The sequence below is a fragment of the Talpa europaea genome (assembly GCF_964194135.1).
Source record: "Talpa europaea genome assembly, chromosome: 11".
Taxonomy (NCBI): Eukaryota; Metazoa; Chordata; class Mammalia; order Eulipotyphla; family Talpidae; genus Talpa; species Talpa europaea.
Genome location: NC_140078.1, coordinates 21,739,306 through 21,764,125, shown reverse-complemented (window position 1 = coordinate 21,764,125; position 24,820 = coordinate 21,739,306). Strand labels below are relative to the sequence as shown.

The 24,820-nt window shown below is 45.4% G+C and overlaps 1 protein-coding gene across 2 annotated transcripts; it reads right to left on the bottom strand.

Moving 5' to 3' along the window:
• Positions 1 to 11,871: 11,871 nt before the first annotated feature.
• Positions 11,872 to 23,834, bottom strand: TGIF2 (TGFB induced factor homeobox 2; the record flags this gene model as incomplete). Of its 2 annotated transcripts, XM_084248058.1 has the most annotated exons (3): positions 11,872 to 12,176; positions 12,294 to 12,393; positions 23,643 to 23,834. In XM_084248058.1, 3 exons carry the CDS (start codon positions 23,832 to 23,834, stop codon positions 11,872 to 11,874), a joined length of 597 nt encoding a protein of 198 aa, XP_084104184.1. The 2 variants fall into 2 exon arrangements, with proteins under 2 accessions (XP_084104184.1, XP_084104183.1); XM_084248057.1 differs by having other exon boundaries at positions 11,872 to 12,393.
• Positions 23,835 to 24,820: the final 986 nt, after the last annotated feature.

Here is a 24,820-nt window from a genome sequence, read left to right as displayed (position 1 = left end):
TGATATAAAACCTCTTTTACAGACTTCCTGGTGGCTTTCAGACACTGATTACACTATCATAGAATGCTGCAAGAATACCTAACCCGTTGTCAAAGACAGAATAGGTAAGTTTTCACTGCACTGGGTCTGGTGATAAAGGTTTTTGATGGGGAATCTGATCTGGGGTGAGGGAAGACAGAGCTCTAAAGAAAGACTGCTAAGCAGGGAAGAGGAGAGGGCATTTTGGGGGTAGATGAAACCAGTGGTAAGGAATAAAACCAAAAGTTAGGGGAGGAAGAGGGGCATCATGCTGCAGAGCTTGTTTTTACCTCCAGGGTGGAGGAAGTCATGGTAAGGATTTGAGTAGAGGATACTTCACTTTTCAGGTTTTCATATAAGCAAGATCACTCTGGCTGCTGTTTGGAAGACTGGATCAGAGTTGGAAACTAAAGTTATACAAATGAGAGTTGGTAGGGGCACTAAAGGTGGAGAAAATTGGGGGTAAAACACAGTTCAATCTTTTTAAAACGTAAAGGTTTTTTAAAATTGCTGTGACATACACAATTTTTAAGTGTACAGTTCAGTGGCACCTTCGCTGTGCAGCCATCACCACTGGCCATTTTCAGAACATTTTCATGTTGCAAAACTGAAACTCTGTACCTATTAAGCTGTTAACTCCCTCTTCTCTCATGGCCCCCCTCCAGCATCCATCCTACCCTTTAACCCCTGGCAGCTACCATTCTGCTGTGTCTCTGAATTTGACTAAGTGCTTTTTACTGTTAGGGACAGCCTGCTCTGCTCCACGCTCCCTTGGTTGGGCTAGGGAACCTGGGATCTCCTCTTTTCCTGGGGACCACCCTGTTTACAATAAGAGTGGGTTCACACCATGTTTGTTCTTTCCTGGTTGGTTTATTCCACTGCGCATACTGCTTTCCAAATTGATGTGTCAGAACTTCCTTTTTAAGACTGAATAATAAGTTGTTAAATGTATGTTAAATGTCCTTTGCATTATATGCCACATTGTTTATCCATTCATGCACAGAGGAAGGTTTGGACTGCTTCCACCTCTTTGCTGTTGTGAAAAAATGTCGCTATGAACGTGGGTACACAGACAGCCATCCATGTCTCTGCTTTCAGTTCTTTTGGGTAGATACCTAGATGTGGAACTGTTGGATCATATGATGATTCTATTTTTTATTTTTTGAGGAACTGCTGTACAGTTTTCCACAGTGACTGCATTTCCCTAATGACTAGTGATAGTGACTGTCTTTTCATGTATTTATTGGCCATTTGTATATCTCCTTTGGAGAAATGTCTGTTACAGGTCTTTGCTCATATCGAGTCTGGCCATTTGGATATTTTTTTCCCATTTTTTTTAAGCTCAAGGTTAACATTGGTTTCAACCTTGTGTATGATTTTTTTTAAAAAAGATTTATTTATTTATTTATACAAGCACTGGGTACAGTCAGAAGTGCGGGAGGGTGACAGAATTCAGCAGAGCCAGAGCAGGGAGCAGAACAGGCAGACTGACGAAATACACTGCTGAGGGGAGCAGCGGGCGGCAGGAGAGGTCTGCGGGCCATGTGGGACCCTCACCGGGAGGCCAGGGATCGAACCGGTGCTCAGAGGCTGCGAGCAGCTTCGCAGCCCAGCGCTCAACTGCTGCGCCACCAGGGAGACCCTTGTGTATGATTTAGAGGAACAGGATTTCCCCCTTCGGTGTTACCACGCCACATCCACCACCAGATCACCCCTGCTCTTCCATAGTCCATTGTGCTCCCACCCCACTTTGTTCTCTCTGTCCTCTGCCACCATCACCACCCCCACTCCCTTTACCCCCTCCTACCTCAGTTCTACAGTCAGTTTCCTAAGGTTTGTTATTGGTTTGCCTTTATTTGATCCTTGTTGTTGTTTTTTTTTAAAAAAAGATTTATTTATTTATGCATACAAGAACTGGGGCACAGGCCAGAGGTGTAGGGGATGAGAGGATTCACCAGAGACATAGTGGGGAGCCCAGCAGGTGGATTGACTGAAATACACTGCTGAGGGGAGCAGCGGGCGAGACAGGAGAGGTCTGCTGCACCATGTGGGTTGCTTCCTGGCCGGGAATTGAACTCGTGCTGCAGTGGTTACGGATAGCTTCATAGTGCTGCGTCTTAACCCCTTGCGGCACCAGGGAGGCCCAATCCTTTGGATTTTTTTTTTCTTTCTATCATTTGGGGTTTTTTGTTGTTGAATTTTTAAGAGTTATGGATATTAACCTGGATATTAATCCCCTTTCATATGCATAATTTGCAATATTTTCCCCTGTTCTGTGGGTTGCCTTTTTACTCTGTAATAATGTCCTTTAAAAATAATGTTTTGTTTTTTAAATTAATTAATTAATTTATACAAGCACTGGGTACAGTCAGAAGTGCAGGAGGGTGAGAGAATTCACCAGAGCCAGAGCAGGGAACAGAACAGACAGACTGACAAAATACACTGCTGAAGGGAGCAGCAGGTGCGGCAGGAGAGGTCTGTGCGCCATGTGGGACCCTCACCGGCAGCCAGGGATCGAACCAGCGCTGCAGAGGCTGCGGGCCAGAGGAGGCCCTAAAAATAATATTTTAAATTGAAGTAATATGGCATATGTTTCAGGTGTGTGCCATCATAAACCAGTGCTCATTAAGGTCACCACAAAAAGTCCACTTCTGTCATTTGCCATACATTTGACCCCTGGGGTTTCCCAGCTACCCCTTTCCATCTGATAGTCACTAATTTGGTCTTCTAGTCTGAAAGTTTATTTATTTTTGTTTTATTTAATTAATTTGTTTTCCTTACTACATATAAGTGAAATCATATGGCGTTTGTCTTTCTCTGTCGACTTATTTCACTAAGTGTCATATCCTTTAGGTCCATAGCAGGATTTCATCTTTTTTTTTTGTTTGTTTTAATAGCGGAATAGTATTCCATTGCATAAATATACCACATATTCATTATTGAATCATTGTTTATGAATTTGTAGGTTGTTTCTAGCTCTTACCTATTGTAAATAATACTACAATGAAAATGGGGGTGCAGATATCAATAATTCTTTGAATTAGTGTTTTTGCATTCTTCAGATAAATGCTAAAAGTGGGATAACTAGATTGTATGGAATTTCTATTTTAAATTTTTTTGAGGAATTTCCATACTGCTTTACACAATGGCTGCAGCAGTTTACATTCCTCCCAATAGTATACAGGGCTTCCTTTCTCACCACATCCTCCCCAACACACTTGTTTCTTGTTTTTTGTAAGGTGGCCATTCTCACAGGTGTGAGGTAATATTTCATTGTTTTGAGTTACAGTTCCTTAAAAGTAAGAGATGATGAACGACTTTTTATGTGCCAGTTGACCATCTTTAGGTCTTTGGAGAAGTGTCTATTCAGATCCTCTGCCCATTTTTTAATCAGGTTGTTTAACTTTTGTTGAGTTTAATGTGTTCTTTCTATAATTTGAATATTTACTCCCTGTCAGAATGAGATTTGCAGATGTCTTGTCCTGTCAGTAAGGATGAAAGCTTTTTCATTTTAATGATAGCTTCTTTCACTGTGCATAGAATGTAGTCCCATTTGTTTATTTGTTTTTGTTTCCCTTGGCTGTTGGAGTTGAGTCCCCAGAGGTATTCCTATAGCAGATTTTGAGGCATTTATCACCTGTGTTTTCCTCTCTGTGTTTTATAATTTCAAGTCTTACATGCAAGTCTTTTTTTTTTTTTAAGATTTATTTATTCATGTATAGAAGAACTGAGGTACAGGATGGAGGTGCAGGGGTGAGAGGATTCACCAGAGACAGTGGGTAACAGAACAGCCAGGTTGACTGAAATACACTGCTGAGGGGAGCAGCAAGCAAGCCAGTCTGCTGCGCCATGTGGGTAGCTCCCTGGCTGGGGATCGAACTTGCGCTGCAGTGGCTGTGGATAGCTTCATGGGCTGCATCTTAACCCCTTTGTTCTTTTTATTCTTAAAAAAAGATTTATTTATTGGGCCTCCCCAGTGGTGTAGCGGTTGAGCGCTGGGTTGTGAAGCTGTCCGCAGACTCTGCAGCACCAGTTTGATCCCCAGCCACCAGGCAAGGGTCCCACATGAAGCGCAGACCTCTCCTGCTGCCCGCTGCTCCCCTCAGCAGCATACTTCATCAGTCTGCCTGTTCTGCTCTCTGCTCTGGCTCTGGTGAATTCTGTCACCCTCCCACGCTTCTGACTGTACCCAGTGCTTGCATGAATAAATAAAAAAAAAAGATTTATTTATACAAGAACCTGGGTACAGCCAGATATATGGGAGGGTGAGAGGATTCACCAGAGATAGAGCGGGGAACAGAACAGGCAGACTGATGAAATACACTGCTGAGGGGAGCAGTGGGTGAGACAGGAGAGGTCTACCGCACCATGTGGGCATCTCCACGGCCGGTGGGGATTGAACCTGCACTGCAGAGACTGCTGACAGCTTCACAGCACTGCGCTCAACCACCTGCGCCACCAGGGAGGCCCAACTTTGTTCTTTTTAAAGATTGTTTTGGTTATTGAATTTCCTTAAAACGCCATATAAATTTTAAGATCAGTTTTTCCTTTTTTTTTAAGATTTATTTAGGCATACAAGAACTGGGGTACAATTCTTGAATGCATAAATACACTGCTGAGGGGTGCAGCAGGCGAGTCAGGAGAGATCTGCTGTGCCATGTGGGTCACCTCCCTGGCAAGGGATCAAACTCATGCTGCAGTGGCTACAGATTGCTTTGACTAACCCCTTTGCCACCAGGAGGCCCCTCATTGAGGTTTTGATAGAGATTGCAATAGTTATGCAGATTACAGGGTAGTATTACCATCTTAAATATATTGTCTTCAAGTTCGCAAACAGAAAGTATCATTCTACTTATTTGTATCTTTTCATTTCTTTAACTGATGTTTTGTATTTCTTAGCATATGTCTTTCACTTTCTTGGTTAATTCCTAAGTATTTTATTTTATTTTTTTGGTGTGATTGTAAATGGAATTGTTTCCTTAATTTCATTTTCACATTGCACGTTATTAGGGTATACAACCAACTGATTTTTGTGTAATGATTTTGTATCCTACAACTTTGTGGAATTCATTTATTAGTTCAAGGGGTTTTTTTGTAGTCTTTCAGTTTCTACATATGTGATCATATCATCTGCAAACAGATAACTTTATTTCTTTCCCAAACAGGATTTAATTATGTATATGCTTTATTTTATTATATTGTGACACTCCAGCCTCACTCTGAGATTCACTAAGTCTGTGTTTACATGGGAAGAGAGAGAGGGTGTCACTGAAAGTTATATTTGCAAAGGTTCTCAGATCCTGTAGTCCAACCCAAGGTCACACCAGTTGGAGATTCAACAGGCATCTGAAACCTGATCTATACTCCTCTTAGCTTTCTAGGAGCAGACAAAGCCATGCTGGAGCTAGCTTGGAGAACCCTTGCCTACAAGATATTTCTGGGACTGAGACTTGTTCCCTTTCTATTTTCACCCAAGACTTTCCTTATCTTAGGAAGTGGGGAATCTGGCTAACCCGCAGTGCATCCATCTGGCTAGAATAAACATCCTGGGTGGTCCGAGATGGAGACAAGCTTGATGAAGAGTCAATTTTGGATGTAGGACAAATTTTCCTTTGTGGAGCTGGGCTTTTAAACCAATATACACACAATTTCAGCCTGGAGAGTCAGTATGTCCTCCCAGCTGAATGCCCTAAAGCCATTGCCAGCTACTTGTAGTAGGGAGTTTGGAGGGAAAGGCATACTCTGAGGGGTAAAACTGTACCCCAGACAGATGGATGAATTACAGAAATCAGGAGTCCTGGGGGAAAAGATGAGCTAGGGAAAGAGCACCTGTTGTAATTGAAGGTCTGAATTTGTGTTTGGCCATCTTTTTGCCTACAAATGTCTTACTAGCAATACCTGAGCTTTTAATAGGTGCCACCTGTGCTAAATGGTCTACGTTTGTTTTCCTTCAAAAACTGGCTGGACTCTTAACCACTTTACTAAACTCCTTTTACCTTTATTGAAAAAGTTTCCACAGTAAATGTAGGTTACACATGTAATTAAAATGGCAATCTCAGGACTCCACTTGACCTTTAGGCCACCATAGATTCCTGGAGACCAAAAGGTGAAATCAAGTGGTGTAGTGGGGATTATTGGGTGGCACTCCATTTTCTTCCTTTCATAATTTGGAAAGATGAGGGGTTGTCTTCCCAACCCATATTTCCTGATAAGTCAGTGTCTTGATTATAAATCATCAGGTCCCTAGAGCAGTAGAGTTAAAATTTCCTGGGTACAAATTTCTGAGGTCTGGGGATTTGCACTTTGGTATATTCTCCTGCCAATCTGGATGCATATTAAGACATGAGGATTCTGTCCCTATTCTGCCACCTGAAAGCTGTGTGGTACGGGGCAAGTTATTTCAATGGTTCTGCTTTTCTCTCAGTCCTATGCTGAGAGGTCAGATAACAATAAAGAATAACAGCAACCTGTGGATTTCATTCCCTTAAGAGGTGACTATCACTGTTCCCATTTTGTTGAAGAGGAAACCAAAACTTAGAGTGGTGAATTAACTTGCCTATGCTCACTTTGCCAATTGACAGAGCCAGAATTTGAATCCAGGTTCCATTCATAAAGTGCTTTGGAAAACTGGTAACACTGAGAGCAATGATGGTCACTATTTCCACATCCCCAGAGTGCACTTTATTCTCTGCTGCTCCTGAGTCTAATGTAGTGAGGTTTCAGCTACACCCAGGCCGGCTTGGCCCCTGCCCTATGGGAGCTTTCACATTAGCAGCTGGCACACTAGTGTTCTTTTAAGATCCAGTCTGGAGGAGTCCCACCCTGGATTCTCATTCATGGGATGGATGTTTCCCTGCTGGGGCCCATGAAGAATTTAGTTTGAAAAAGTGGTAGAAAGAGGTCTTCCTTGATCATCACTCTAAAAAATTACCCCCACCCCCATCACTTTTTCTTTTTCTCCTTTTTTACTATTGGACATGGAGTCTAAGTTTACATTGATATCCAAGGCATCATCATGGCCCTTTCGTTAAGAATAGGGCCATAGAGGGCCTCACTGGTGGCACAAGGGGTTAAGCACAGAACTGTGAAGCTATCCACAGCCTCTGCAACATGAGTTTGACATCCCTGGCCGGCCAGGGAGCTACCCACATGGCACAGCAGACCTCTCCTGTCTCTCCCGCTGCTCCCCTCAGCAGTGTATTTCAGTCAATCGCCTTTTCTTATCCCCACTCTCTGGTGAATCCTCTCACCCACCCCCACCCACCCCCACCTCTGGCCTGTACCCCAGCTCTTGTATGCATAAATAAATCAATCTTTAAAAAACAAAAAGTACAGGGGCATAAAGAGGGCATCAGGCAATACATACCCAACTCAACATAGGTTCTCAAGGCTAGGGAGCAGAAATGCATTTAAAAGTTATTTCCTGAAGGAGAGACTGTATCAGAGGGATAGATGTCCTTAGGTAACAGTCCCAGCTGCAGAAGAGCCCTAGAAACACTACCCGTCAACTTTCATTCTAGTGGTGTTTTTAATTTTTTAAAAAAAAAATTTTTTTAAAGATGTATTTATTTATTTATTTATACAAGCACTGGGCACAGTCAGAAGCGCGGGAGGGTGAGAGAATTCACCAGAGCCAGAGCGGGGAGCAGAGCAGGCAGAAGGACCGAAGTGCACTGCTGAGGCAAGCAGCGGGCGGCAGGAGAGGTCCACGCGCCATGTGGGACCCTCCGGTGGCCGGGGAACAGCCGGGGATGGAACTGGCGCTGCAGAGGCTGCGGGCAGCTTCGCAACCCAGTGCTCAACCGCTGCGCCACCGGGGAGGCCCATAAAAAATATTTTATTTATTTATACAAGCACTGAGGGGAGCAGCGGGCGGCAGGAGAGATATGCGTGCCATACGGGACCCTTGCCCGGCAGCTAGGGATCAAACCAGAGCTGCAGAGGCTGTGGGCAGCTTTGCAACCCAGCGCTCAACCGCTGTGCCACCAGGGAGGCCCTCCAGTGTTTGTTTTTTTTTTTAAGATTTTATGTTTATACAAGAATTGGGGTACAGGCCAGAGATACAGGGGGGTGAGACAGAGCGAGGAACAGAACAGGCAGACAGACCGAAATACACTTCTAAGGGGAGCAGCGGGCGAGACAGCAGAGGTCTATCCCACCATGTGGGTTTCTCCCTGGCCAGCCAGGAATAGAACTTGTGCTGCAGTGGCTGTGGATTGCTTCATAGGTTGCGTCTTAACCCCTGTGCCACCAGGGAGGCCCCATTCTAGTGTTTGCTCATGCTAGGCCTCATGACACATTGAGGCACAAGACATTTAGTTTCAGTTCTTTGAAAAGTGTAAGAAGCCATCTCTTCTGAGACAGTTGAACCATCCAAATCAACTTCCCCTTTTAGGGGGATATGAATATTGATTTTCCGGGTGTAAAGTAATGGAGCTTATTTTGAAAAGTCCTCCCAGTGTGTTCCTCCTGACAAGTCCCAGGGCCAGTTTGAGGGATACTGACGGTAAAGTGGGAAAACCAGGCCCTTGGATGGATAAAGGAACTTTCTCCTCAAGGAGTGTGAGCTGTGGGAGAGACTATAGACATTCTCCACCACGTGTACCAGGGAGAAATCAGGAAGAAGCCGATTTGGTTCCCTCGAAGAAACCTCTAGCGCTTAGTCAAATTACCATATGTAGCTCAAAACCAATAGGTGGTGATCTGCCTGTCACTAGTTCAAATAAGCTCTGGGCAGACCCCAGGGTGCCCTTTCAAGACTTTAACTCACACTTAATACTGGTGCACGAAAAAGGCACCTCACTTTTTATGTGCACAAAAATGAAGAGATAATGAACAGATGTAGGCACAGAGCAAGACCATTTACTACTGTTGCACTTTGATTTGCCTTGTTTGGGCTACAGTAAACTGTGTAGTCATTTCATTGTGACAAATTCACCCCAGTTAGCTTAAGCAAAAAGGGGAATTTACAAGCTGGTAAATAGGGAAGTCCAGAGGTGGTACTGGTTTCAGACATGACTAGGGCATCCATCTCATCTGCCACTCTCCGGGCTGGCTTCACGAAGCCCTGCAGTCATGCTTTGCCCCCAGGGAGGGGAAGACAAAGTTTCCAGCTCCCTAAGTTTTCTCAGAGCTTCAGTGTTGATCCCAGTGAACTTACTGAGTTTGGGATGCATTTGCCTGCTGTACATTGTGCTCAATGGGCGTGAAATGGCATTAAGGCCAAGAAAATAAGGATGCACACAGCTTAACACAGCTGGCTACCAGCAGGGGTAGGGAAAGAGAAAGAACTCAGCCACAGCCCTGTGCCCAGATGTTGGGATCCAGGGTCACTATGGATCAATGAAGATTTCTGTTTCTACTTTAAAAAATAAACAGGGCCTCCCCTGGTGGCGCAGCGGTTTAGCGCTGGTCTGTGAAGCTGCCCGCAGCCTCTGTAGCGCTGGTTCGATCCCTGGCCACTGGTGAGGGTCCCACATGGTGTGCAGACCTCTCCTGCCGTGCCCACTGCTCCCCTCAGCAGTGTTTCGTCAGTCTGCCTGATCTGTTCCCCCCTCTGGCTCTGGTGAATTCTTTCATCCTCCCGTGCTTCTGACTGTACCCAGTGCTTGTATAAATAAATAAATAAATAAATAAATCTTAAAAAATAAAAATAAAAAATAAACCAAAAACCAAAAACAACTTTATTTGACAAGACAAAAACAAGTTATTTACAGTAGTTTTTTGCTCAAATAATTCAACGGGATAAATGCTTCTCCAGGTTTGTCTCACAACGAAACCAAGCAGAGGCTGTCCTAGCCCCAGCCTGCCCATCTTGCATAAAGGGGGGGAATGCCAACTAGAATTCAGCAGCATGGCTCCTTCACCCCTCACCCCCTCCACAGCTCAGTGCACTGTGGGAAGGGAAAGTCCCACCCCAGCCCAGCATAATTCCAGAGTTTCCTGTTATAAGCAACTTGCAACAGTCACCAGACTTAGGCTCACAGATGGGTGGGACGGATGAAACTGGACAGACAGCTGCTTCCACCTTGAAGCTGCTTTGGCCATTCTTCCCCAGCTGGGCCTCAGGAGGGTGAGGATCCCTGATCCCCCTGGGGCATGCATGGACAAGGCACAAGAGGAATAAGCTAGGGTAGCAATGAGAGAGCCTAGGAAACTTGCTCAGAAAGCAAAGCTCCCTCTCCTTAAATGACCAATCCCCACTCCCACAAGAATGGATGGGCCAAGTCACTAAGCAGGGAGCTTCCTTGAAGCCTTCAGGGATCATCCCAGAAAGGGCAGAACACATGTTGCTGCCTTTCTCCCACCCAAGCCAGACAATATGAGGAACTTCCCCTTGGGCCCAACCTGGCAGCCTTTGGATCTACAGGCTGGGGATCCTAACCGGTCTTTTGGTCCAGTAATGATGTTATTCAGAACAAAAATATTTTGGCTAGTAGTAACCTAGGATTAGTGTTTCTTAGGATATATAAAGATGGGGTATATTGCTGTTTAACATTTTCAGCAAAATAAGAAATGGGGGGAAGACTAAGACCAACTGTGATCAGTTTCACTGTGGAGTTCAGGGCAGGGGCCTGAACAACTCCAATTTAAAGAAAGGTGCAACACAAAGACAGCGAACAGGCTTCATAATGCGATTTCCAGCCCCAGCTTCCTCTAAAGGCAAATCCTCACCTACTGGAGGCACTATTCCCTGCTTCCTCTAGAACTCTTCCTGCCACCAGCAGGAAAAGTAGCTAAAAGCTTGAGTCAACTAAAAGGGCTTCCTGGCCAGTAGATGGCTCACTTCTCTCCAAGTAGGAGCTACTGGCAGCCTTTGACATTCTGTCCCCACTAATGCAAGTTCCTAAAGGAATTCAAAACTCAGGCTGCAGGGCAAAGCTTTCAAAAATAAGGAAGGGGAAAACATTAAAGAGAGAGAGAGAAAGAAAAAAAAAAAACAAAAACCCATTGCCTCAGTCTAGCTTACTTCCCCCACCCCCCCAAAAAATACAGTAAAAACAAAAATTAAAAAAAGCAAACAACTCTCTGATTTATCATCCTTCTCTGCTCTGCACCTAGGTTGGATCAGATTCAGCTGAATCCTCACCAGGCTTCTTTCTGTGCCTGACACAGAAAAGCCAAAGCCCACACAATTTTTTTTCTCCTTTCTCTTTTTGGTAAACCAAACCAACAAAGAAACAACTATTTGGAATTTTGCAGAGATTTAGCTGGTCCCCAAACTAAAAATACTCCTTCCTCCTAAAACACTCACCAGTTGCAGTGGTGGATCATTCCCAGTTCATCAGACTTCCCTTGACAAACTTATTCCCCACACCTGGGCTAACTATTCCCTTTGATGCAAACCACAGCAAAATGGGAAAAAACACAAAATTTAGTGGACACCTAACCATTCAACTGGAGTCAGTACTGTTACATCTGCTAAGTTCCTCTTTTGATCACACTCATAAACTTGGAATGTCCACACTTGGCTTAACAAAAAGAGCCCAGCTCGGGCATACTGGACCCAGCATAGGTCTGAACTTGGAGGTTTCCTGTGCCCAGCCCAGGAAAACAGGCTGAAACAAAGGTGTCCTGGGGAGTCTCTGGAGAAGCAGCAGCAGCACCATGCCTGTCTCCCATCTCTTGGTCTCACCACTGAGGAAGCCTGGAGAAACGGGAGAGTCAGCAGAGGAGAGGTCCCCATCACAGTGCAGTGACACCAGCTGGCGTCTTCCTGCTGAAGGCCTCTGGACAGAGGAGATGATCCCGATGTTTGGCAGTGATCCAAAGAAAACCCTCTGTATGAAAGGGAACCAAAACGGAAACCCAGGACAGCTGGCTCAAGCCTCAAGCACCCCTGTTGACGGAGGCCTACTTGGGGTTTTCAGAGACTAAAGGGATAGGAGTGTGCAGTAATGGGGGCGATGGGTCCTGCTGCTTCTGAAGCTCCATCTCAGCAGCCCTCTGTAGTGCCACCTCTACCAGCAGCTGGAAGCTACTGAAGTCGTCCTTGTCCTGCTCTGGGGGTGTGGGCGGAGGTGTGTTGAAGAGTCCACCTGTGGGGCTTCCAGCTTCAGCCCTGGTCAGTAGGGTGAGTGTGCTACCAGGGGTCACCAGGGACTTAGGGGGCTCCAGGTCCCCTTGGGGGAAAGGAGCAGCAGGCTTTTCCCCTTGGCCTGAGTGGAGCGGCATGGAGCACACAGACAAGGAGAGCACATTGGTAGGTGCTGGTACTGACATAGCCAGCACTGAGGGGCTGTTGCCGCGGGGGAGGGCCACATCTGAGGCCTTACCCCCGCGGCGGGAAATGGTAAATTGGTTGGGGTCTTTGCCGTCCTTCCGAAGCATGTCTGGGAGAAGTCGCCGCCGAGCGTTGATGAACCAGTTACATATCTAGAGTAAGCATAAGAGACCAATCAGTTCACTCAATTAAAACCAGCTATGAAGCACCTATGTTCCAGGCCCCAGGAATACAGTTACAAACTACAGACACAATCCCAGCCCTCCAAGAGGTTCATGTTGGGAAGAGAGAGTTAAGAAGTACACAACTAGGCCTCCCTGGTGGTGCAAGGGGTTAAGCACCACACTATGAGGCAGTCTGCAGTCTCTGCAGCATTAGTTCGATTCCCGGCAGCCAGGGAGCAACCCACATGGTAAGGCACACCTCTCCTGTCTCACCCGCTGCTCCGCTCAGCAGTGTATTTCAGTCAATCTGCCTGTTCTGTTCCCCACTCTGTCTCTGGTAGGTCCTCTCACCCCCCACATCTCTGTCCTGTACCCCAGCTCTTGTAAGCATATATAAATAAATCTTAAAAAAAAAAAAAGTACACAACTGAATATAAAATTGCAGCTGTGATTCAGCTACTAGAGAGAAGATACAATGGTGCTATTAGAGACAATAATGGGAACACTCAGGGTAGTCTTGAGGAAATGGCTTGTAAGTTGAGATCTGAAGGATTAGCAATTGAGGTAGGAGTTGGAAAGGGAGCAGTCTGATTTAGAGGCAACAAAGGCCTTGTGGCAAGTGGTAGTGATAGGCCTATGAAGAACTCAGAGAAGGAAGGCCTATGTGGCTGGGGCTCAGAGTGGTAGCTAGAGGCTACCTCTTCTGGTGGGGACTTGGTTGTTTAGTCTAAGGGTAATGGGGAGCTATGGGAAGGTTTTAGGCAGAGTTACTTGCTATGTGAAACACAGGGTGGAAGCAGGGAGGAAGGTTATTAGTTCAAGGTACATGATGAGATGACAAATATTTATCCTTTTAGGAAACTGGAAATGACAGGACCTGGTGCCCAGTTAGAAATGAAAGAGGGAGGTGGCGACAAGGGCAGTTTACTCCTAAGTGCACTTGAGGGAGGGGAGAGAGAAGGGGGAGGGAGGAATGGGGAGAAAGAGAGTGAGAGAGCGAGAGAGCAGAGAGAGAGAGAGAGAGAGAAGAGAGTGAGAGAGAGAGAGAGAGAGAGAGAGAGAGAGCGCGCGAAAAAGGGGGAGAGCGTGCGAGCGCAAGAGAGCAAGCGAGCGCCTACAAAGCACCAAAAGACTACCAGGTAGAAGAAAACCTTTGCAAGCAAATCCAGGATCTATCTGAATGTGCACTGCAACCAACATCTTTGTCTTTTCTACATGCTGCTGAGAAAGCTACCACTGTCCTTAACCCCACATTCCTGTCTAGTTGATTGAGTTCCCCCGCCCCCGAGATTTATATATATTTATCAAGTAAATATTAAATTATTTCAAACAAAACAAAACAAAACCCTTACAATATCATAAGAATTTAAATTTTCATGGTGATTAGATTTAAAACAACGTCCTGCTTGAGGATGAGTGCATCTGGACTGTTAACCCACTAAATTACCATCTTTGAATATCAAGAAACCAAAAACAAAAGATGACATTTTGAAAAGGAAAATGATAGTTTCAAAGTAAAATTGAGTCTTTAAAAGCATTGAAATTTTCTAAAACGTCAAGTAGAAAGCCTAAGTATATGGAAAAAGACTGTGCATCTAACTAAACAAAGCTGAAAAACAGGTGCAGCAGACCTTTCCCGGATCACCCACTGCTCCCCTCAGCAATGTACTTCACTTCGGTCATTCTTCCTGTTCTGTTCCCCACAATATCTCTGATGAATCCTCTCACCCCCCACCCCACGCCTCTGGCATGCACCCCAGCTCTTGTATGCATAAATAAATAAATTAAAAAAAAAAAAAGTTGAAAAACAAGTAACTCTTTAGGTCTCTCATATACAGACCTAAAATGAATGCATGCAGATTTTAAGAATTACAACTGCTCACTAATTCTTTTATAACTAAATTAAGTGTACCTAAAGAAATATTTCTACTCTTTATACGTACATACAAATACATGTACACGTCTATCGCTACACATACTTCCTAACATATATCCAACAAACAACTGTATACATAAACTTTCAGGATACATAACATAAAGCAAGATAATTTTTATAAGCAGTTTTTCTTAAGGGGGGGGGTAGCTGATTGTTCAGATCGATCTTTTTGGACCCATACAGTGGGCATGAAATTTCTCACTGTTAAGTGGTATACTGCAAAATCAAGGCAAGTCTGGACTCTCTTTTAATATCTCCCAGCTTCATGGCTCTCCAACTGGTGGTTTCATTTTCTAAAATGCAGTGACTTAGTTCTATTCTAGAAAACTTCCATTTGTCTCCTGCTGCCTCTAGGATCAAGTCCAGACTCCTGGGCCTCCTCTGTCAGGATCTATTTTTCCAGTCCTTATATTCTTCTGTATGAAGATTACTCACTCAGGTCCAATGATTTTTCTCCCCATAGCTTCATGCCTTTTGCACACCACATTCTTCCTTTCTGGAATGTCCTCTTCATCTGGAGAATGTCTATGCCTCTAAGTCTTGACTGCTCTAAGACATTAGCAATAGGGCCAGAGTAGATCGATTAAAAAAATTCTCTGTTCACCTGCAGCTGGTATAGGGCCTAGAACAATCTCTCCTCACACACAAAGGAATGACACCATGAAGGGAGAGAGGATTATCCTGAGTTATCTGAAGAATATGAACAGTTCCTGCGTGCCTGGTGTAGCAGGCACCTAAATGGTGGCATCACTCTTGACAATCCAAAAGATCAGTCACTCATACTCTTTCCTCTGATTAACTCCTAACAGCCTAGACAGTAGTTTACTTGGTATTATTTAAAAACAACAACAGGTTAGACTAGAAAACAGTTTCTTAGTTGCATGGTTGGTGTAAGCTTATTATTACAAAATGTTTTATAAAACAACTTTCCTTAAATAGGTAAACATAACCCTTAACCTCTTTTTCAAGTCCTTTTTCCTCTTGCAGTTACTGGAGTGACACCACAGGGGAAAAGCTTCCTAATCACTTTCTTGCCAACTCAGAAGTGGGAGAGATGAAACATTAGAAACTGGGTGTGTACAGGGGAGGATGTGGGTGTGGTCTCTCAGACACCCAGGCATCTTTAGGGAGTCTGAATGGAGAAGAATTTACCAATAACTGCCATACACTAAGCATTCCACATGGATACAATTTTTCTCTAATATTTACTCTGTCCTATGAGTTTCATTAACTGTCATTTCACTGATGAATGTACATAAAGCTCAGCCTGGAGAAACCAGGTTGAGTTCCACTTATAGCCAGGGACCCCCAAGCCTGGGCCTTGGGATCTAGAAAAGCGGTAGTCGCTCTTCTCTGGATCTTTCTCTGAGGCTGGCCCGAGTCCAGCTAATTCTAGTTACTAGAAGTCAAGTTAGTACTTCTCACTTTCCTATTGTTTTCCCTTTCAAGGCTTTGTGCTCTTTCAAATAATATCTACTGCATGCTTACATGTGCCAGTCCCAGTGCTCAGTGCTGTCGATGCCTTTATGAATTAAATAGACGTGCTCTGCACTGTGGAGCTTAAAGTCCATCTACAGGAGCTGGAAGGGATCATGCTCAGAGATATAAGCCAGAAAGAAAAAGAAAAATACTGGATGGTCTCAACTCATAGCAGGAATTTAGAAAACCTAAATAAGGGACCAGGAAAAAGACTAATTATAATAAAGTTAAAATCAAAATCAACAAGCAACTATAAACCAGAGACACACTACAGGGTGTGGGGTGGGGAGGAGGGATTAGGGTCAAAATAAGGGGGATGGGAATTATAACCAAGGTGAAAATGCATACATTGTACAAAAATGAAAAATAATGTAAAAAATATAAAATAAAATAAATCATTGAAAAAAAAATAAAGTCCATCTGGATGTGGGACTGGCAATAAACAAACAGAGTGAACAGCCACCCGTAAGTGCCAGGAAGGAAACAGACAGGAATGAAAGGGTAGCATATAAAGATAAGCAAGTCTTCTGTAGATAAAAGGTCTAGAAAGGCTGTGACCTACAGGATAAGAAAGAGCTGACTATACAGAAGGCTGTGGGAAGAATGTCCTAAATAGAGGGGAAGCAAAAACCAAGGTCCTGAGGCAGGAAAGGGTTTCATTTAAGGAATTGACAGAAGGGGGAATGTGCTAAAAGGAGGGATGATCCCACTAGGGCAGAACGCCATGACAGACTGCTAACGGGGGCCACAATCTCACACTCAAGGTCCTTCTCCTCATTTTGTCTCTTTCAGTTTATCAACAGATACAGAGCATGTACTAGCTGCTGTAAGGGGAAGAAAGGACAGGAACCCCTCCCCTACCCCTCCATGTACTGGGATGTTGGGAACTGTGTGGGCTGCAGCAATGCCTAACATTCCTTTAATGTTTGCTGAACAAATCAAAGGCCCACTTCTCTATCGGGCTTTGGTACCAATTTCTACCTCTTTCTATCATCCTCCTTTAAAAAAAAATTATTTATTTTACTTATTTATGCATACAAGAGTTAGGGTGTAGGCCAGAGATATGGGGGATGAGAGAATTCACCAGAGACAGAGTGGGGAACAGAACAGGCACATCTACTGAAATACACTGCTGAGGGGAGCAGCTGGTGAGACAGGAGAGGTCTGCTGTGCCATGAGGGTTAGCTCCCTAGCCGAAGATCGAACTCCTGCTACAGTGGCTGCCAAAAGCTTGAAAGTGCTAAGACTTAACCCCTTGCGCCACCAGGGAGGCCCTTTATCATCTTTCTTGACCCATACCTTGTAGGCCTTTGGGAACTACCTTCTTATAGACTCTGCCTGTATGTAGTCACGGGGAGCCCACTTGTGATAAGAACTAGTACAAGGAGCTGCATCTGTCACCCGTCCCAAGGATAACACTAGGCACTGGCCCTGTCAGGATGGTAAAGCTCCTGGGCAAGGCAGAGTTGGAATCTTCTTGTGGCCCTTCTCTCCCTTCTGCAATCATGTCTGGAACTGGGCTCATTTACACCTCTTCACCTCTATGGTTCTGCCAGTACAAGAGAGCACACACACAACAGTACGCCTTAGTGGACACTGGTTGAACTTAGTCCTGGCTAGAGTTGCAGGAGAGCCCCAAGGAGAGGCTAAGGCTGAACAGCTGGGTGCACCCATGGAAGGGAAATTAGCACCTTTGATACCTGGTATCGTGTCAGTCATCTCACTTGCATTATGTTTCATCAGCACCTGAGCCTAGTAGGTGGTGAGCAATATCCCAAGAGTACTGAACAAAACTTGAAGAGATGAAAAGAACTTTCCCAAAGTCACACAGCTTCCGAGAGCAGAAGTGGGATTCAAACCCAGGACACCTGGCAGGTGGATTCCTGTTGCTGTACTTACTCTGTCTTACCAAACAGGAACAGAGGGGTAGCTGAATAACCGTTATATAATCCTACTTGCAAATGTGTGGAAAACAAAATGTCAGGTGCTATTCTGAGCATTTCATATTAATCATTTAATCTTCAGCTTTGGAAAGAGTCTGAGATGATCTTCACTTTATTTGAAACTCTGATGAAGGAGGCCCTGATCACGGGACTCTGGTGGTACAAGGGGTTAAGTCTCAATACTATCAAGTGGATCCCCAGCCAGGGAGCTACCCACATGGCACAGCAGACCTCTCCTGTCTCACCCACTGCTCCCCTTAGCAGTGTATTTCAGTAGATTTGCCTGTTCGGCTCCCTACTCTGTATTTAGTGAATCCTCTCACCACCCCGCACTTCTGGCCTACACCCCAGCTCTTGTATGAATAAATAAAAAATTCTTAAAAAATAAAAAAATAAAAAAGAGAGGTTCAGTAACTTGCTCAAGATCACAGTACAGGGCCTCCCCGGTGGCACAGCGGTTGAGCACTGGGTTGCCTGCGGCCTCTGCAGCGCCGGTTTGATCCCCGGCTGCTCCCCGACCACCGGAGGAGGGTCCCACATGGCGCACAGACCTCTCCTGCCGCCCGCTGCTCCCCTCAGCAGTGTACTTCGGTCCTTCTGCCTGCTCTGCTCCCCGCTCTGGCTCTGGTGAATTCTCTCACCCTCCCACGCTTCTGACTGCACCCAGTGCATGTACAAACAAACAAACAAACAAATAAAAATACATGCCTCTTTAAAAAAAAAAAAAAGATCACAGTACAAAGGCTGGGATCTGATCCATGCAACCACCACAGCTAAGAGAAAAGACTGAAGAAAGTCAGTCTGAGGGCTCCTCCTTGCCCAGATGCCATCCCTCCATCCTGCAGCTGCTTCCTCAGCTACCTGTACTACAGGAAAGCAATGCACCCCTCCACCTCATCCTAGATCCAGGGGAACCGACTGGGTCACAGTGACCTGGGTCAAGTGGTGCAGCATTAGTGTTGTTGAAAAAGCAGTCTTGGGGAGGGGGAGCCTGGGCTGTTTCTGGCAGCTGTGTGCTGTGTGGGCACCTAGCCCTTAGCTGTACCTCCCACTTTGGCTTATAATTCTGAGAAGAAAACAGCAGACCCCACCCCCCTCAGAAAACTTGGCAGCCTACTGTCTGTTTAGTCTTCTCATCAACAGAAATGCAGAGCTGAGGGGGGTTGGGCAAGGGCAGGAGGCCTGAACACACCGTGAGTATCAGCTGTGATAACGGGCTGTCAGGATTTTCTTAGCCCCTTCTAGCTGCCTGACCCATGCCTAAGTCAGGAAAAAAACATGTGACTAGCCCCCACTCAAGGTCCTTGGGGGTGGTGGCAGGGAGAATGCCAAGGTGAATTCTGTGATTGATATGGCAAAACAGAGGCTGGATGCCTAAAAGCCTGTCTCTACCATAAAACAGCCATATCTGAAAGGCTGTTTGCCTTGTCTGGTTTTATTTTTTTAATCAATGGCTGCGATGAAGGTCACAGGAGGAATCACTGTCGCACCCCGGAAGCTGAGGAAGGCCAGGACCTAGAGGGGAGTTGAAGGAGACACACGTGCTTTAATATTAATGTCTCTTTAGCTGTGAAAGACAGAAGCAAGAGAGAAAAGTGAAGGCAGGTAGAGATCTCTCCCAAACATCAGGCATCTATCTCTATTTGTGTTGTGACCACCTGCATCAGGTGCTCTTAAGAGGCAGGCTCTATTATCATCACCTTAGGCTATTTATTTTTTTTAAAGATTTATTTATTTATGCATACAAGAGCTGGGGTACAGGCCAGAGGTGTGGGGGTGAAAGGATTCACCAGAGACAGAGTGGGGAACAGACTAGGCAGACAGACGGAAAACACTGCCCAGGGGAGCAGTGGACGAGACAGGAGAGGTCTGCTGCGCCAAGTGGGTAGCTCCCTGCCCAGGGATCGAACTCTTGCTGCAGCGGCTGCGGATAGCTTCATAGGTTGTGTCTTAACCCCTTGCACCATCAGGGAGGCACCTTCGGCAACTTAAAAAAGGATTTTACTAAATAGCTATTTCTCATCTACTTTGTAGGTCTAGCTGCTGTGGAGTCAATAATTTGTGTTCTTATATAGGTTCCCTAGAGTTCTGTTGTCTAGGCTTAGGAAACCATGGTTGAGCCCACAGATTTAGCTTGTACCTCACGGGCCAAATCCTTGATGCAAAAAAAAAAAAAAAAAAAAATCTTACATAGAAGATCAAGAAAGTACACACGCAGATGAAAGGCCTTGAGGTGGGGAGACAAGAGATTGCTTGTGGGAAGAATGAGGAGCAGCTAGTTTTGGAGCCAGAGTAAGGAGAGCAGCTACCAACTGAAAGGGTCACTTAGGGCCAGGCCAAGCCAGCCCTTACCACACTAGCAGACCACTACAGCTTCAGCACAGGGCTCCTTTCTTGCCCTATGCCCCATACCAGAGGGCTGATGCCCCCCCCCCCCCAATTCCTTCACGTCTGTCTGGACTCCATTCAGATGTGGTTTCCTGAGATAAGCCTTTCTGAACACCACATAGGTAATTAATTACATTGAATTCTAATCCTTTAAATAGTCTGCCCCCCCCGCCCCCCCAAAGGCTACCCAGAGGGCAGGGATAGTGCCTGTTCTGTTTTTCTAACACAGCACTGGGCTTGGCACAGAGTATAGCTGCAGTCATATTACAGAGGGCAGGAATGAGGCCTGAACCCTCCCAACTAGGCTTACCTCCCTTCTTCCCCCCAATCAGCAGCCCCTCAGAACAGTCAGAACCATTATAATTTAAATAAAGTAGGCTTAGGGGGCCTCCCTGTTAGCACAAGGGGTTAAACATCAGCACTATTAAGCAATCAGTAGCTACTGCAGCACAAGTTCAATCCCCCAGCCAGGGACATGGTGCAGCAGACCTCTCCTACCTTGCTTGCTGCTTCCCCTCAGCAGTGTATTTCAGCAGATCTTCCTGTTCTGCTCTCCACTCCGTCTCTGGTGAATACTCTCACTGCCCCCCCCCACCTCTGGCCTGTACCCCAGTTCCTGTATGCATAAATAAATAAATCTTTAAAAAAAGATAAAGTGGGCTTAGAGGGTGTCCCAGGGAACTAGGAAAATCCCTCACAAATGACTTTTTTTTTTTTGCTTTACCCTCCCAACTGCCTAGCCCCAGGGCAAGTACCAGCAAACCAGTTAGTTAAATGACTCATTGACTTGCTAATGAGATTGCTTCAGGGCTGGTAGAAGGAGACAATCAAAAGAGATGTCCCCAAGGAGAAGGAAAACATGCCAGGAAAATGTTTATGCTTGTTGAAGCCAGGTGACCTACCAGGGTGCACCACAATATTCTCTTTTGAGGATATTTACAAATGTCCTTAATACAAAATGAAATGAACAAAATTAAACACAGGAAAAAAGAGGCCTCTAGAGACTTAAGCCAAATTTTCTGGATTGAGGATCCATAACATTTCCTATACTTCTGAGGTCCTGCTATTGACATTTATCTTTATCTTTTGCCAATTCAACAATTATTTACTGAGCACCTTGCAGATACCAAGCAGTTGGGCTATAGTGATAAATAAGACTAGGCAGGCCTATGTCTGTACATGCTTAAGCAGTTACAGATAGTGTTAAAATGCTTCTAGCAGGTAGAGCACAGGTCCCCCAAGGATCTTGAGTTTCCGTGGTCTGGGATGGTGAGAGTTTGGCGGGAACATGGCAGGGTCAGGCAAAGGGTCCTCTATGCAGGTAGGGACAGGTGATGTACTAGGTTGGCAGCAGTCACTGAAGAGTTTTAAGTAGTGGAGGTTAAAGCCAAAAAAGTCATTTGTGAGTGATATTTAAGAGGTTCATGTATAGGAATTGGTCTACCCTTTTCCATGTGCTGAACTGAACTGATGCTAGGCACTGCTGGACACCTGGGGTCAGCCCGAGGCCTATTATATAGGAGAGAGTGTTATAGGGCAGCCCCGATACAAAACGGGTTGCCTGACTGTGGGTCCTCACCCGCGCTTAAAAACGACTTATCAATACTCTACTTCAGGCACACAGGAAAGGTTAATAAAAGGTTTGTTTACAAGGGAAGGGCAAATGAGGAAATGTACAACTCAGGGAGAAAAGTGAGAGACAAAGTTTTAAATGCGTCCTACAGGACCAGCCGATCTAGAATCCTAAATGGTATTCTGAGAGCTGGCCGCGAGCCAGGAGCCGTGAAGCCAGGAGGTGAGCGACAGAGCGAGCCCCCCCAAGACCCACGTGTTTGGTTTTTTATACCAACCCTGGCTACTTAACTCCACCCTCAGGTCCCTGCCACCTTCCCTTTGGTGGTGACAGGATTTGTCTTTCCCAATGTCCTGATGGCTTTGGTCTGGAGTGGGGGTGGAGTCCACAAAGCCTGTATGGGATTAGCTCAGGACATCATTTCCCCCTAACAAGAGGAGGATGAAAATAAGAGTGGAAGTACCCACTTCGAGCCAAACACGTCACAGGGAGTCCTGACTTTGTCTTCTCTGTCCCTCTTTTACCCTTTTCAAAGAGGTACAACCACCTCCCTTTTTCAGCTGAGGAAACAGGCACAAAGAAGAGGCAGTGACTTGGCCAAGGTCCACACTCTCCTGGAGAAGATAGGCAGGCTCTGAGTCAGACAGTCTGTAAACTCTAGAGCCTTTCTTAGAGACATATTCGGATTAACCACTATCCAGTGCATATAAAGCCAGGTGACAAGGCGTTCTAGGGGCTGAATTCTCACAATGAGGCTTCAGGGAAGAGGAAAAGAGCTGAGAAAAGACAGAGGGGTTCAGGGTTGGGTAAGGAAAGGAGGAAAGAGTGTCACAGATTAGAGCAATGGGCTATGAAAGGGCAGTGGCAGGGGCCTCCCCGGTGGCGCAGCGGTTGAGCGCTGGGTTGCGAAGCTGCCCGCAGCCTCTGCGGCGCCGGTTCGATCCCCAGCTGCTCCCCGGCCACCGGAGGGTCCCACATGGCGCGCAGACCCTCCCGTGCTTCTGACTGTACCCAGTGCTTGTATAAACAAAACAAACAAACAAATAAATAAAACATGCCTCTATTAAAAAAAAAAAACTATTTAAAAAAAAAAAGAAAGGGCAGTGGCAGGAAGGGAGGCAGAAAGCTTGGCGGAGAAGCTGACTGGCTCATGAAGGGAGCCAATGGAGCAGGGGTGGCTTCTGATGCTAAACTTTGTCTCTCCTGTAGGTGAGAGGCAAACTGGAGGCCAGACAATGGGAGTCCAGGCTGTCCTGCCTCAGCAGCACAATATACCTGCAGGTCCACAATCAGGACAATTCAAAAGAGACAATACCTTGAACTCTGATGAAACGCAGACATGATCTTAAGTGTGCCTATGTGCATGGCTTACAAAGCATTTTCACATTCAGTTCTGAATCTACTCCTCACAACAGTTAAGTCAAGCAGAGGATTCTAACCCCACTTTATAGATGGGGACATCAAGATGTGGCTCAAAGTTCCCATGTGGCATAAGTTTTTGACCCCAGAACTTCTGGCTTCTGCCCTTTCCTTGACAGTGATTGTAACTCAATTTTTAACCACACTGCATATCACCGCTGGCCCTGTCACCAAGTTGCCATCCAAACATGCTCTTGGGGCAGAGGCCGAAGCCTGCTGAAGTCCATACAGTGCCTTCTTACCTTCCCACTGCCTTGTGTTGACGGTGACACCCAGACATTAATAGCAACCCCTTGCCTCTTCAGAACTCTCCAAAATCTGAAATCTAGCTGCAATGATCTCATTTCATTTTCTTTCTTTAAGGCAGGAGTGTCCTCATCTGATCCAAGAAGAAAATGAGGACCAGAGAGGGGAGGCGGCTGGCCCAAGGCCACACAGTGAGTCAGTACCAGGGCTGGGGCAGGACTAGAACTCACATACCCTCTTAGCCCCTCCTTACCTGCAGCACTGACAGGTTGGTCTGTCCAGAAAGGCTCAGCTTCTCCTGCTCTGAGGGGTAGGCATTGTAGCGGTGCAAGTACAGCCAATCCCGAAGGATCTTCACTGACTCCTTGGGCAGGTTCCCTCTGCGCTTCCTCTTGCCCGCCAGGGAAAGGAGGCCTTCATCCTCACCCAGATCACTGTCTGACATGGTGTTTAGGAGCTAGGCTGGACCCTGGGCAAGCCTGCAACAAGTGACAAAGGATATGGGGACATTATTATCCTGCACTACTGCCGCTCACCCTTTTCCTAGTCCAAACCTACCAATACTACTCTAGATCCAAGGACACCAGAAAAGGGGAATTGCAATTCAAAGCCTCAGGGCATACCCACAGTCTGGGGAGGCTAGAAGGGTTAAGTGCAAAATGGCTCCATTTCCTGGAGCCTGTAGATGGCTACTGAAAGAAACAGTAGTTCATTAATAAACAGTGCCAGTCTAAAAATAATTGCAACTATACCACTGAGGTCTACCCTTTTCCATGCGCTGAACTGAGTACTTTACAATTATCTCATTTAATCCTCACAAAGCCCTTCTACAGGAGATACTATTTATTTATTTATTTAAGATACTATTATTTTATAGGTGAGAAAACCAGGGCCCAGAGAGGCTGAGAAAGCCACCCCAGATATGTTACCATGTGACCAGGTAATGTCACTCCTAAGTATTTATTTACCCAGGAGAAATGAAAACCCATTTCCACACAAACGTGTGCTTTGCACACACATTTATAGAAACATTATTCATAATGACTAAAAGGTGGAAACAACCCAAGTGTCTCCATCCCTACAGTGGACAGATTATTTGGCTATAAAAATGACGCTTCAACCCAACCCATACTACAATGTGTATAAACTTTGAAAATACACTAAGTGGAAAAAGCAAGTCAGAAAACCCGCATATTATGATTCCATTTTATGAAATATCCAGAATGGAGTAGGGATTCATGAGTGATAAAGAACATAGTTTCTTTCCTTTGTTTTTATTTTTTGTACTTTCTTTTTGAGGAGATTAAAAAAACTCTAAAATTGTGGCGATGGCTGTATACACTAATTTTCATGTTTTAAATGTATAAATTGTATGGCATGTGAATTGTATCTCAAAACTGTTGTGGGAGAAAAAAAATCCCAGCCCTAGGA